The sequence below is a fragment of the Cryptomeria japonica genome, chromosome 11, assembly GCF_030272615.1.
Source record: "Cryptomeria japonica chromosome 11, Sugi_1.0, whole genome shotgun sequence".
NCBI lineage: Eukaryota > Viridiplantae > Streptophyta > Pinopsida > Cupressales > Cupressaceae > Cryptomeria > Cryptomeria japonica.
In genome coordinates, this window is record NC_081415.1 from 461,459,222 (window position 1) to 461,474,567 (window position 15,346).

Genomic DNA, 15,346 nt, shown 5'->3' on the forward strand with positions numbered 1-15,346 from the left:
AAATCTGCAGAATTTCGAAAAATAAAATAAAAATAACAGGGCTGCGAAATGGCTAAAAATCTGCAGAATTTCGAAAAAATAAAATAAAAAATAACAGGGCTGCGAAATGGCTAAAAATCTGCAGAATTTCGAAAAAAAATAAAAAAATAATAGGGCTGCGAAATGGCTAAGTGTTGGAAAATTTTCCATTTTTTTCACTCTCATACTTAGCCACAAAAGTTGAATTTTCACCTCCAGACCCTCAGCCTTGAAGCTGGTTGAAGTCACCATCAAGTGTCAAAACTTTCGAAAATTTTCGTACTTAACCAAAAAAATTGAATTTTCACCTCCAGACCCTCAGCCTTGAGGTCGGTTGAAGTTACCATCAAGTGTTAAAATTTTCAAAAACTTTCATACTTAACCAAAAAAATATAATTTTCTTTCTCCAAAATTTTTGAAAAAAAATCATTTATTAAATTCTGGAAAATATTCAGAAAATTCACAATTTTAGTTGTACCTCTGACTTGGATAGGAATAAGGCTAGACTTTTCTCCAAAATATTGAGAAAATTCAAAAAAGATGCCTTTCTCCAGAAATCTGTAAGCCTTCTGCCAAAAAAAATATTATCCCACTTCCAGCAATATCTAGAATTTCCTCCAAATGATCTTCAAACTAACATACAGAAATCTGTAAGCCTTCTGCCAAAAAAAATATTATCCCACTTCCAGCAATATCTAGAATTTCCTCCAAATGATCTTCAAACTGACATACTTTACTAAGCTCTCCTTAGTAATTTTGAACTTCTTGATGTAATAATGAATTTGATAATGAAGTATTTGTAGACAAGTTTTAAGAAAAACCCCTAAAATCATCCAACTCATACTTCTAATTCTAAAAAAACTTTCCATTTTGATTTAAGTTTGAAGATATTCATTAATCCTCCAATATTCCCTTTCAAAAAAACTTTCCATTTTGAATTAATATCTCAATAAATTTTTAATATTCCCTCAATATTCTCAAAAAAAAACTTTCCATTTTGGATTATTTGAGGATTTTTTTTTATTTAGATATTTCTTCATTTTGGATTTAATTTGAAATCTTTGTGGATTTTGTTGACTTTGTTTGACCTTCCATGTGTAGGTTGATTTTTTGAATTTTATCTCCATCTTTTTCAAATTTTGGCGAATTTTGCCAACCTCTCCAAGGAATGGCGGACTTTGTCTAGAACTCCTTCGTGGCCTCTATTAACATGAAAAATTGACTAAGGCATTGGGGCGGACTTCGATGTTGACTCCTCCATGGCCTCCTTTACCTTGGCGGACTTTGGTGTTGACTCCTCCATGGACCCTCCTAGCCTATGGCGGACTTTGGAGGTTGCTCCCAACACTTGGCAAGCTTGGGCGGACTTTGGTGGTCTCTCGTCTTGGGCGGACTTCAACCTTAGCCCCTTCATGGCTTCTTGAACCTTGGGGGACTTTACCTTGGCCTCTTCATGGCCCCTTCAACCTTGGCCTCTTCATGGCCCCTCTTCTTGGCTCTTTATTAAAGTGAAAATTTAACTAAGGCATTGGGGCGGACTTTGACCCTTGCTCCCACATGACCTCCATCAAGGTGAGGCGAACTTTAGCCTTAGCGCCTTCATGGCTTCTTAAGCTTTGGCGGACTTTAGCTTGGCCTCTTCATGGCCCCTTCAACCTTGGGCGGACTTTATCTTGGCCTCTTCATGGCCCCTTCAACCTTGGGCAAACTTTGGTGACCTCTCCTCAGGTATCTCCTAGCCTATGGCAGACTTTGGTGACCTCTCCTCATTGGGCGGACTTTAGAGAGTGCTCCATCATGACCTCCTTAACCCTTGGCGGACTTGGGCATCCTTCCCCTTGCTTGGGTGGACTTTGGTGTTAGCTGGCCATCATGGTCTCTTCAGCACATGGCGGACTTCTGGTTGGGCACCCATGTGACCTCCATAGACTTGGGCGGACTTCAACCCTTGCTCCTCCATGGTCTCCTTAGGTGGGGCGGACTTTAGACAAGGCTCCTCTTGCTTGACTTAGCATCTTGGGCGGACTTCTAGCAAGGTTTCCACATGACTATGGCGGACTTTGGTGTCTTCTCCATCTTGGGCGAACTTCTAGTGCTTCTCCTCCTTGGGCGGACTTTGATCACTCCTCCTCCTTAGCCTCCCAACCTTGGGCGGACTTTGGAGAGTGCTCCTTCATGGCCCCTTCAACCTTGGGCGGACTTTACCTTGGCCTCTTCATGGTCTCTTTAGGTGGGGCGGACTTCAGAGTGGGCACCCATGTGACCTCCAAACTCATGGCGGACTTTGGAGAGCACCCACATAGCCTCCTAAGGCATGGCGGGCTTCATGCAAGGCTCCTTCATGGCCTCTTCAACCTTCGTGATGGGGTTTGAACCTGCAGAAACACTTCAAAACCCTTGTTAGCCAGACTTCGAAGAATTTTCAAAATTTCACAGTTTAATCTAATTTAACCGGATTAACTTGAAATTTGAAATCCGTGCTTAGGTGGATCATCTACGGCATCCCGCCTCCTAAAATTTAGGGATTTGGCTTTTTAAGTCCAAACCTGGAATTTTCGAGATCTGGTCGAAGCTGGTCGATGGTGCAAAAGTGTGAACCCTAAGTTTGCATCCCGAAAAAAGCAAAAAGCCTAAAATCTAGGGATTCAACTTTTTTAGGTCAAAACTTGGAATTTTCGAGTTCTGGTCAGAGCTGGTCGACGGTGCAAGTGTAAACCCTAGGTTTGCATCCCGGAAAAAGCAAAAGGCCTAAAATCTAGGGATTTAGCTTTTTTAGGTCAAAACTTGGAATTTTCGAGTTCTGGTCAGAGTTGGTCGATGGTGCAAGTGTGAACCCTAAGTTTGCATTCGAAAAAAGCAAAAAAGCAGACATCCCTAAAAAATAGGGAAAACTTTCTAAAAATAGCCATACCGGGGATTGGGCTAAAAAGGCCAAAAACGAAACTTCCTAAAAAATAGGAAAAAGCAAAAAAAGCAAACTTTCTAAAAATAGAAAGTTGTCCAAATTCATCCAAATCAATTGTGATCTTCGTCTTTTGGCCTCTCTAAGCACTCTGGTGGTGTTCATACTTCGGAATCACCTAACTTGCAAAAAAACTAACTTTCAATCATCAGGGCCTGAAATGCTCTGAACTAGACAAGGCTTGGTGAAACTGCAGCAAAAGGTCACAAGATACTAACAAAATCCTAGAAAGCAAGAAAAGAGAGGGTCCCCATTTGCAATGGGGCGATGTGTGAAAAAAGGTCACAACAGGTCCTTCACCCTTATCGGCACCTCCATCTGCAAGACTTGCCCAATTATGTTCTTTTCGGCTTCAGTACGGGATGATGTACTCGCCACCTCTGCATTTTTCCGTTGTTCTGCCGTCATCTCCCACTCAATGTTGGCCTTTGCCTCCCATAATCTCTCCTTCTCCATACGGGGGTCGGGATAAGTGGCCTTCTTGGTTTGAGCACGAGTGATTGCCAGTACTTCTTTATCACCAGTCTTCTCAATATTGAGAAGATTAACCCCTGGCTTGGGGCAATTTGTGTCGTCATGGTCTCCAGGACCACATCATCTGCACAAGTTCTGCGGTGCCTCCTCTTTCTGGCAATCCCGCGCAAAGTCTCCCCACTGGTTGCAGGCCCGACACTGAATCATCGATCATCCTTTGGCATCATACTGCATTCGGCTCCGGTTATTGCTATTATTATTGTTGCCTCTTCCTCCACTTCGGTTACCTCTGTAATCGACAAATGATGTCGTCGTGTTGGCTTGAGGCTACGATGTGCCTGTTGTCGCGAAGGGTGACAGCTGTTCCTGGGTGAAGAGCACCTGATTTCCCCGTGTCTTCATGTTGTAGGGACATTCTTTGGTGGAGTGTCCCAACACTTGGCAAATGTCGCCAAAGGCCTTTTTAGGATAGGAACCTTTTGTATGACATTCCTCCTTACATTGGGCACACCACACTTCCTCATTTTTGTTGGTGCTTCCCTTCATACTTTTGAATTCCTTCATCATGCGATGCATATCCTTCTGAAGTGCTTGCACCTTCTTGCTCGACCCCTCCTCACTGCTACTTCCATCGGAGGAGTCCTCTTGTCCAAAGGATCTGTCTTTCTTTTTCCTGGATGTCTTCCCTTCACTTTCCAAGTCCATTGCCCGGTTATAGGCATCTTCGTAGGATGTGGGGGGTACAATTTTCATTTTCCTTCTGAGTGACAACTTTAAACCCTCCACAAACCACCTTTTCTTCAATCCATCGTTGGGCTGGTTTTCCATTTTTCCCAACAATTGCTTCAGACGTTGGCTATATGCTCGGATGGTCTCACTTTTCCTTTGCTTGGTACTCAGGATTTCTGCCACGATTTCGTTGTCATCTCTGAGAATTAAAAACTCTGTTTTGAAAGCTTTGTGCAATTCATCCCAAGTTGTCAGCTTAGTTTTATCAGCATCCGAGTACCAATCAATGGCTAATCCTCGTAGGGTGGCGGGGAATTGCACCACCCATTCCGCCCTGTCGGTCACGCCATCGATCGACCAAATTGTTTCACATGTACGGCAATGTCGTACCAGGTCTTCTTTCCTGTCTCCGTTGAACTTGGGCATTTTTGTCGATTCGCCATCACGTTCGTTGGCGGTGGCCCAGTCTGCATTTCGGAACTCGAACTTGACCCTCCAAGAACTCCTCCTCCAAACACTGGTCCTCTTGAAGGTACTCCGCCGAGATTTGATCCGTTGGGTCCTGTAGACGTATAAAAATGACCGTATTTTTAAATGAATATTTAATGTTCATTTTATTCTCATTCCTCTATTTAGTTAAATCTAATTTAATTAAATCATCCACATTCTTCTATTTAATTAAATAAATTATTCAATTTATTTATTTAAATTCACTTAAGTCCTTTATATCATTTAATTGAATAAATCATTTTATTTAATTAAATCCCTTCTCTCTACTTTTTAATTAAATGTACATTTAATTAAATAGTTCACCCCAATTAAATAAATCAATTTATTTAAATCCTCATTTACAACCAAATTGAAATAAAGCATTTTATTTTAATTAAATACTATTATCCCTCATCCACTTGCATTTTCCTACATCTCCCACTTGCATCCTAACCCTCTTCCTAAATTTTTCTAGAACCTATCTAATCCTAATCAATTAGCCTAAACCCATCAATTATCCCCTCTCCCTAAATTTGAGGCGATCGCTTCTCAAATTTGGAGTAAAGTCTTCCAAAGGCATTAAAGCCTTTATGCCTTCAACAAGCTAACTTGTTGAAAACCCCCAAATTTGGAAGGACTCTTACAAATTTGTCCCCAAAGTCTTCAAACCATTAATGGTTAAGTAACCCTTAGTGGCATGGTTAGAGACTTTTTGCCTAACTCAACCCTCATCTAACCCAAGGGTCTCATCAAGCATTCATTGCTTTGACCATGGTTATCCCTTTAACCCTTGCACAAGAGTTTATCCTTTGGGTAAAAGCTTTATCCAATGGATAACCTTAACCTAACCTTAACCTTTACCCTCTAAGGTAACCATGAGGTCTTCTCAAGCATTTAATGCTTCTTACCTCTCCTCTCAAGCAGTCTTACGTTGACAATTGTCACCATTTCATTGGTGAGAATTGCAAACATGGATTGATAGCTTTCAATCCTGGCCCTTGATAAGATCCTTCAATCGTGACCATCCATTGCCCTGTTTCTTCTATAAATAGAGCTCTCATTTCTCCATTTCAGAATCCAAGTTTTTAGCATCACACTTATACTCAATTTTAGCATGCATCTAGCCTCTCTTTGTAATAGGAATTAATCTAATAAGCATTTTAGAGCATTTCTATTATCATTAGCTTAAATCATATAACTAGTATATCATGTTAGGATAGTATTATTACTAATCTTGTCATCTTATAATCTAGTTTAACTCATTTGATAGAATCATGCATAAATAGGATGCATTCATGTTAAAATTAATCTAAAGCATCCCTCGTTCTTGCATGCGTCATCCCTAAGTCACTTTGCTCAGTGATTTGAGAGCAAAGGCATTGGCTTGAGGGACCTTGTGAGATAGAGAACCATGGAACCCACCTTGGGAAGTTGAGTCATTCCTCATGACTCCATAACTTGCACCAAGAGTCCCATGGGTGTGTGCACTGAACAGATTGCTTCTACTATCATGACCTTGTGTCCTCCCGACACCTTCGGTCGCACCGGTATCCTCCGCCTCTCTGTTCTCAGTCTCTGTCTCCTCTTCCCTCCTGGTCTCGGCACCTCTGTATGGCGTGTACGGTTCTACCGTACTCCTATCACCAATCTCTTCCAATGTCAGGGAAAGGTCCCCCAACCGCTTCCTGGTGGTTTCTATTAGTACGGAAACTTCGCCCTCAGCACCCGAGCCACCATTGCCAGTTGTGCTTTCTTCCACAAGTTTCTTCAGTTGTCGCCGACGTTCTGCTTCTTGTTCTAACCTCAGCGTCCTCGCGGCTGCCTCGTGCGCGTCTTCTTCCTCCCTCGGCACACAGTTTCTATCCTTATTTAGCGTCATGGGCATCAATTCCTTCTTTCCATGGGGTTGAAGGTTCGTCGACAGCTTTCGTCACGTTCCTCCTCTCATCGACTCCTTTCTTCAAATTGCTGCAAAATTTGTTGTCGACGGGTCTCGCGGTAGGTTTCTTCACGGTGAGTTTGGAGAGCAAGGAACGCATGTGCCAACAAGCTAGGCAAGTTGTTCATCAACCGATTTACGGTCGGACTTACGCCAAGGGCACTCCACACTACGCTCTCAGGGACGTCCTCGGTCGTGGCCTCCCTCTGAACGTAAGTTTCGATGGATGCCTGTAGAATGCAGGTGAAATCCCTTGTTAGCGCTCCCTCTCCTTCGAACAACTCCGTCGGCTCTTCCTCGGGATTGTTGTTGGTCCCCTCGCTCACTGGTTGCCCCATTATCGTCGTGCCATGTAGTATGTTCTCGTCATTCCAAGTTCAATTTGGCAACGGCGCCAGATGTTTTCCCCCGAGGGGTGTGTGTGTTTCAATAGTGCATAACAGTACAGAAATGTAGGAAATATGACAGTATACAGCAATGCAAGTAAACAAAAGAACTCAGATGTATGTATTCATTAATGCCAAATGCCAGTACATTCAAAACATAACTTTCTTCGACAATATTTGCACACTGAAATAGGAAACCAAGTACATATATATAGGTGTCGGTGTAGGTTGTCCTGTGCCAACTGCCGACAACCGTCACATAACCACCGACCCTTAACGCACGTAACGTTCTAATTACAATATGACATAATTACCCAACAACAGGGCCTAAAACTAGTGATGCATACAACATATGGCCTTAATTACCATGCAGCAATTTGATCAAAGAGCCAGAACCTTCCACATCGGGACCAAAGGGATTCCTTGCCATTACAAGACTAACTAAAGATCAGAAAACCAAGGAGCAAACTAGGGAGACATCACATGCAAGAACAGTGAGCAAACTTAGGCCAATACTCTTTAGAGCCTTTTCCGACCACCACTTGACATTTCTCATATTATTCCAAAGCATTAAAGTAGTAGGCCATACACCACCACCAAATAGAAAATCTAAACTATTCAGCACAAAGTGCTGAGAACAATCTCAATCTTGTGAAAATGTCCTCAATTCCATTAGATCTATTTAAAACACAAATAACAAACTAATATATACTTGCATTCGGACTCCTTAAGAATCATGATAAAGGCAAACAAAATGGTGGAATGAAGGTTTCCCTATTATTTATGTATTAGCATGGGATTCAATCTGCAAGTTGCACTAAACACGTATTTTGACTTAATTCTGCTAAGTGTAATTGAGAGTTTACGGCATTTTAACCTGTCAACAAGCCAGAGGACCCCATCCTTAACACCAACAATTACAAGTGGTCCAACAGGACGTTTCTGCTCTGGAGGAAACCGACTGACAGCCACAGAAACACCTCCTCCAGCAACAGCCACTTCATTCACTCTCCTTTCTTCCATCTCTCTGGGCATTCCACTATCTTCTCCATCAGCTTTTGATTGTTTTGGCATACTCATGAATGGAGGCACAGATGGACCATTCTGATAAGACGCCAACCTCACTACCTGCAACAAAGAAAAGTATCAGGCTATCAACTTTCAATGACAATAAAGCATTAAGAGCATATATACTGGAGATTTTCCTCAAGACACCAGATTTTAAGTAAAGCTACAAACTTGAAATTGCTAGATTCTCCAGAGCTTTCAGCTTACTCAAGAACTTAGAGTGTCATATTCACATCATTTTCTAATAATACTTTTCCAGAAAAAGGCAAGAAGGGGAATGAATAACTAAGCAAAGCACCATTACAAAAGGCTACAAGCACAATTTCTATTCATAAAAAACTAATAAGTTTTATTACCATTATAATCTTAAGTTTCAACACAGTGCTTTAGATTTACTCTTCAATTGCCTTTATCATTTAATTTGTTTAAACTGATGCTACAAGACAAAGCCAACCCTATTGTAAGGATTTGTTTTTTCATTTCAACCAGTCACATCCTGTGCCCCACAGCATTCAAAATAAATTGGTGGCATTCCTGTAGTTACACTTAAAGAACCAAAATTACAGGTCAATTTGTTTGCATGAGAATGGCCACTCTGTCACAGAAATGTTCTGAACTATGTTGCACAAGAAAACTTCAGAAATATGAGTATCAGAAGTATGGATGGTAAGTTCAGGATTAGGTGAAAACTTTGGGGTTGTAAGGGAAACACACGAACCATGCAGGAAACTGTCTGATGATGGAAACCCCAAAAAAGGTATGGTAAACATTAGAATCTTCCTAAATTCCTTCAAAAATGGCAAAATCTACATTACAAGATGGAAATAGCAGAAAACCCTAGTGAGCTGGATGGAAATGGACTGAAAACTCTCAAAAACAATGCCAGCCAATTGCGCCTGACATGAGATTTTTTGGCTATTTCCAGTGACAGAAATACCCAGCAAACCTGGGACTACATTTCCAAAGGATTGCAAACAGTTTGAAGTCCTTAAAAAATACAAGGTTTAAGTCGAAGAACATGATATGCTGTAACAAATGAAAGTTCTATCAACACCCACTAGCAAACAATAAATGTTTAATGGGACTGTAAATGATTGCATGAAATAACAAAATATAGCGAGTACTCAACATACTCCAACACAAGTCAAATAGTTTTACAGTGTACAGAAAGGAGACACTTAAAGAGCTTTAAAAGCTTCACAATTCTATAGAACCATAAGTGATATATATGCAAGCCCTAGAAGGAGAAAATAGAATGGAAACTAAACAGTGCCATTGTTTTCGCTTCTAAAATGCAAAGCTGGAAAGAAACCAATCAGAAAAGTTCTGACAGAAAACTACTCTCCATGTGGTCTGACAGAAAACTACTTTACAAACACAAAAAGGTTAATTAGGCCCACTTGTGGCATGACCCTTACATAGTTTGAAGGAAAGAAGTAAGAATAGAATAGAATGGAAGACTTTTAACATCCACGAGGCCAAAGATAGCCTATGCAGCAGCAGACTTCGCTATTTTTGCATTGTGAAATGCCAACCTTTTGAAATTTAGTTCATAATGAGCTCTCACGTTCTCTCCACCCAATCTTTATTGAATAAATTTTAAAAAGAATAAATTACTTTCAGTTTCCACAGCTTCCGCTGTGCACAAGATACAAACCCTCTCTTCCCAATCTTCTTTTGGCCATTTCTACCCCCTTGTTTCACACCGAAGACAATATGAGTTAGTCCTCAGCTGGGCAATGAGAATCTTAGAACTCCAAGGGATATTGGCCTCTATATATGCCTTTTTCTGATGGTCCATCTTGGTGTTAAATTCTTCACGGTAATACTTCTTTCTCCCAAACGTTTTTGCCCACATAACCTTGCGAAATTTCTCAAAAACAAAAGCCTTAATTTCTTTACTATTATTAGGACAAACATTCACGTGAATATGACACTTGATCATCCAGCTACAATTTTGCCTCATCCAGGTCTTCTTTCTTTCACCCAAGGCATTTAAACACGACACTGGGACAGCAACTTGTTTCCATCTGCTCAACTTCTTTTAAATATCTTAAAAGACACACCATAATGATGGCTTCAATAGGATTTGCACCTACTTCAGCTAGAAGAATCTTGTACAGAACCAACGCTTTTAGTTTGTTTTGCTTGTGATCAAGTACTTATGAATTCTTGCTATCTATGACCATTTGGCATCGGATGTACTACGAGCCCAAATTTCGCACCCATAAAGCACAACCAGAATTACTAATAGCCCATGTAGAATTTGAGTAGTTTTCCAATCCCATAGTTCTGCCTCTCAGCATCTATTTTACAGTGCAAAAAGTGCTCTCCACTCACCCACCCACCCAAAGTTATTTTCCTTCTACAAGTTCCCCAACTGAGCTCGTTGTTGAAGTCAATCCCGAAGACCCTTTTCTTAGCGAACTCCTCCTTTTGTACATCAACTACAAAATCAATAATGGCATGATTTTTTAGCTTTGTAGTGTATTATGAGCAATAAGGAGCTTGGGTATTTCATGAACAAACAGTAATATTCACTCCAAATCTAGTCATTGGACATCTAAAGATGGAATGAATCTATATCAATGGCACAAAATTACAGGGTTTGTAGATTAGGTTGAATCTAGTAAAGTGGTGGTAAATCTCAATTTGGGACTAAAGGGTAAAAGAAACCTACAATACATTGTTCACTTGGGAATCCGTATATACCAGAGTATCAAAACTCGCTGCGTGTCAGGTGAGTTTGCCGAGTTGGCGAGTCGAGCCAAGCTCAGCGAGTTTTGACAACTTGTGACTCAGACTCGGCGAGTTTTTCTCATAACTCACCTGACTAGACCAAGTCAGGTGAGTAATGGTAAAACTCGCCAAGTTCGAGCTCTAGGACTCGCGTCACGACATGTCCAGACATGGCAGACAGAGAGGCTGAGGCTGTGGCTATGGCAGAGGAGGATAGAGCATGATCCGGCATAGGCACAACTAATGTTGATCATTGTGTCACCTCACAAGCGGAGACTATGGCTACTCAGTCATCTAGGACCTACCTTAGACACCTTTGTAGGAGGCAGACTGACTACTCTGACTCTGAGGCTGAGGATGAGCTAGAGCCTGAGCCATAAACTTGTTTTTGTTTACAGTTACATATATGCTTGGGAACATTTGATGTCATGGATTTTATATATATTTGACAACATTTATAACTCTATATATCTATGTTTTCTATTTCCTTCAGCTACAATTTACATTTCTACGCATGTGATGGATGTATGTTTATGTATGCGATCAAATTAGCTTCTATTTGATGATGTTATAGTATCTTTAAGCTTTATTCAATAATGGGTGCATGAAACAAGTTTTAAATCGTTAAAAATCTCTAAATTTCAAGGGTTTTTTTATTTTGCCGAGTCATTGTCGAGTTGTTGCCGAGTCATAGCCCAGTCACGAGTCGAATCGGCCTTGCCAAGTCCAAGTTGAGTCCGAGTCTGGGAACTTTGGTATATACATATATTGGATCTGTATAAGTTTCGGTACCATTCTAATCTATATATGGGCGCATACCAAATACATCCCTATTTGCAGATATGGCCTAGGTACATCTAAAACAAACCTAAGGCATACCCAAGTAAAATAATCCATGCCTTGGCATTAATCAAGGTAAACCCCTGTGCTCGTGACCCACCCGCTTTCACCCACCCTCCCTAAAATACAGAAATAACAACACTTATCTAGCATTAAAAGAAACTACCCTAGCTGCACAATTTTTATAAAGAAAATATGTAATTATATTCAAAAAAACAGTGAGGCTAGAAAATCCATTTTCCAAGCATTCAGCTTAGGGAGTGAGCATCCAAGCACTATTGAGGGTAGCATTGAAGAGGAGAAATGAGACAACAAAGAGATGAAGAGGTGGTTTAATAAGCAAGCTATGGTCCAAGAATTCAAAGTTGACAAACTACTTCTAAAGTGGGATGAAGGCAGAGCTAAGCCCAGCCACCACAAACAATTTGACTCACTATCAAGTATGTGTTGTCTAAGCCTATAAGCAAGAGAACTCCGTCCAATTATCTACTCCGAATAGACAAATCCTATCGATCCCTTGAATGCGATCTATTTAAAGCCCCATGTTTGATCTCTAATCCTGTAATGCATAATTCTTGCTTTTTGTGTGCTCTATTTTCTCTATAAATATGTACCATATTGTGCCAAACTAAAAGATCTAAGTTTCTCTCTTGATGCATATCATCCCCTTATGAGAATTGTGGAAATGATTCAAAGAGAATGATCAATTGAAGAAGGTTGGGCATGATCCTCTCTTCCAAATTCATGGTGAGTAAATTCAGATGCAAATGCAAGCATGACAATAAGTTTCTTAAGCAAAGGGCTCCCTGATGTCATCCACGCCAGATGGCAGCCCCACACTACTCCAGAGGAGATCAGGAAAAGTGTTTGTGGACCTGGACCAATATGCACTATTGGTCAATGACCAAGGAATGAACCCTTTCTATTGGTTTAAATAGGTAAAATACAATCTATAATCAGCATGAAGTTGAAGGTTATCAATATTTTTTTACAAAATGATGCTCTTGTTAGGAATAGCTAGGAATCTAAAAGCACAATACAAACTTCTACAAGTGGAAGCAAATTAGCACATATAACAATATCTATTATATACAATGAGAGTGTATGTAATGTACATAGAAACCTGCATATATAGACAAGGATGATGAGGTGAGAAAGTGTAGTGTCCCTTGTAGGAAAATTGAAATATATCCACTAAAACTGCAATATATTTAACAAATGAATAATAAAATATTAGATAACTAAGGATGATTACAACTCTCTCAAATTTCTGATATAAAGTCTGATTTGTAAGCATGATAAATATGATTTTGATCCTAATGCAAATCTCTTTGTGGTTCCTGATTTATTGTCCTTATAGCCATGCATCAAATTGTGTATAAGTCTGCCTATGTAAGATAGATTTATAGGCCTTGAATGCTTTTCCTGATTGATATCTTTATAATCATGCAGTTCTGTTATGAAGCCTTTCCTGATTTATGTACTTGAAACATATGCTTCATGTTATAAATTTCTGCTCCACTAGAGCGATCTTCAGTGGGAAATAATAATCAAATAAAGTGTTCTATATTTCCTCTCTTTGCTTTCAATCTCTCTCTCTATTATATATATCTTCATGTTTATTGAAGAGTCATACCCTTCACGAAACATGTCTTTAGAATCAAGACTAATCGCACCTCTTGATAATATTAATTACTTCGATCATAATCAGATTGCACCCTTCAAAGAATTAACGTCTTCTTAACCAATCACGTGCTTTGCTTTCCCTCATGATAATCACTACTTGTCTTACTAAGCCACATCTCCTCCTTTGCAAAATTTCGCTGCCTTTAAGGATCTTGATGAGTCGGCCAGTTAATATTAATTATATAAATCCTTTTTATGAATCGGACACAGCATTATTATTGTTGCTCTTTGCATATCCTTCTTTAAGAAAATCGCACCAACTAATATATTATCTTCGCTGTGCAACCTTGGGAAGTTGGCCACCTTAATATGGGCCCATCTATATTAGATAGTCTCAACAAGCAAGTCTTCGCTGCCTTCAGGATATTAATCTCTTAAGAGAATAATAGTAGTCGGGCTTATCATATTAATATTGATCACTGCTTTTTAGACTTTGAATTGCTGCCTTGGAAGATTAATTGCTGTCTTATTTTCATTTATTGTAATGTCCCCTAAATTTGCCCAAATCTAAAATAGGTAATTAAGTTTATGGGAGTACTTTTTGTTGATGTGATTTTAGGCACAATCAAACACAGAATAAAATACCAAGAGTATCTTATCCTCTCTTGAGCAAAATCTTCCCAAATGCTAAACTATGTGATCAATTGGAAGACTCCAAGGTTCCTAATGTCAGGTCACGACTTGTGGATAAGCTCAATGGTTGATGTGATTGATGTTACTCCAAGGGGACTTGCATTGAATACTTGAGTGCTTGGATAGGGTGTCCAAGAGACCCTCCACCCTAAGTCCAACACCAGATGCTACATCCCTCTTGGCTCCATGTGGCAGGTGTTAAGCATCCATCATGGAGTGTCGTACCCAGTGAGGTGTCCTATCGCCGTTCCCCCTCATCACAACCACCTCCTCTCTTAAGCCCAAGAGCAGATGCTTCATCCCTCTTGGCTCCATGTGGCAAGGGTCAGGCATCCACTATGGAGTGGCGTACCTAAGAGAGGGTCCCACATACATTAAGCAATGAGTTTGCAATTGATATGATTTTATAATAGTCTCGTAGGGGTCACAAGTTCCCTTAGTTTAACATTATTATACCATCATATTAATCAGTCCTTATAGTGTCCATTTTATTGTGTTATATCAGATTTTGTGACAGCATTAAATTACATTCATTATCAGCTTTATAAGTTAAGTTCATCACATTATATTTCAAGTTATCATCATTATAGAATTAATTCCCGTCACATTTATATTCTTATTATATCTGATTATGTTCATGTATCAGATTGTAGCATCCACTATATTTACTGTATAAATGTGACCATTTATCAGATGATCGGCTATGTTACTGAATTATATTCATTTGAATGATCATTCCCCAGATGATCAATTGTATTGTTATATTATATTTATTGTAACTGTGCCCATAAATTAATTATTTATTGCAAAGACCAATTCCATTTATCATATAGTTATCTTATGCACGTACCTGGGCTGAATGTCTACTTGAACAGTTCTTTCTTGCCATATTTTCTCCTTATCTCTTTCCGTGTCCTAGTGGAAGGGGGATCAGGAAGTATTTATCCTCCCCGTGCCATGGTGGAAAGCTATGGCTATTCCTTCAATGGCAGCGAGCCCTTGAAAGGTCACCGCCCCTTCTTCCTATGTGGCTCTTCATCATGGACCCGCTAATAATTTCAGCGGCTACGACTTCTTATAAGCCACCACTTAATAAGAGTTGTCGGCAAAGGAAAATAATTATGGGGTATGAACCATTAATAATATAATATATTAAAATGTGAATTCCATTAAGTTAAATATAATATAATATTATAAATATGAATTTAATAATTCATTACTTTCTGATTTTAAATTTAATAATATTTAATATGTTACAAGGCAGGCTTAAATCTATTAAAAATGGGGGGATATGACATTTATTAATCTATAATAGCTGCCTTTAATCGCTGTATTTGAGTCACCTGCCTTTTAGATTATCTAAATTGCTTTCTTATCCTCCTT

The 15,346-nt window shown here is 39.6% G+C and overlaps 1 protein-coding gene across 1 annotated transcript in view; it reads right to left on the reverse strand.

Moving 5' to 3' along the window:
• Window positions 1-15,346, reverse strand: part of LOC131068261 (uncharacterized) — a 197,981-nt gene that overhangs the window by 41,853 nt on the left and 140,782 nt on the right. The window contains exon 16 of the mRNA XM_058003441.2: window positions 7,875-8,125. Within this exon, the coding sequence (XP_057859424.1) occupies window positions 7,875-8,125 (251 nt within the window). The remainder of the gene's footprint in view (window positions 1-7,874; window positions 8,126-15,346) is intronic.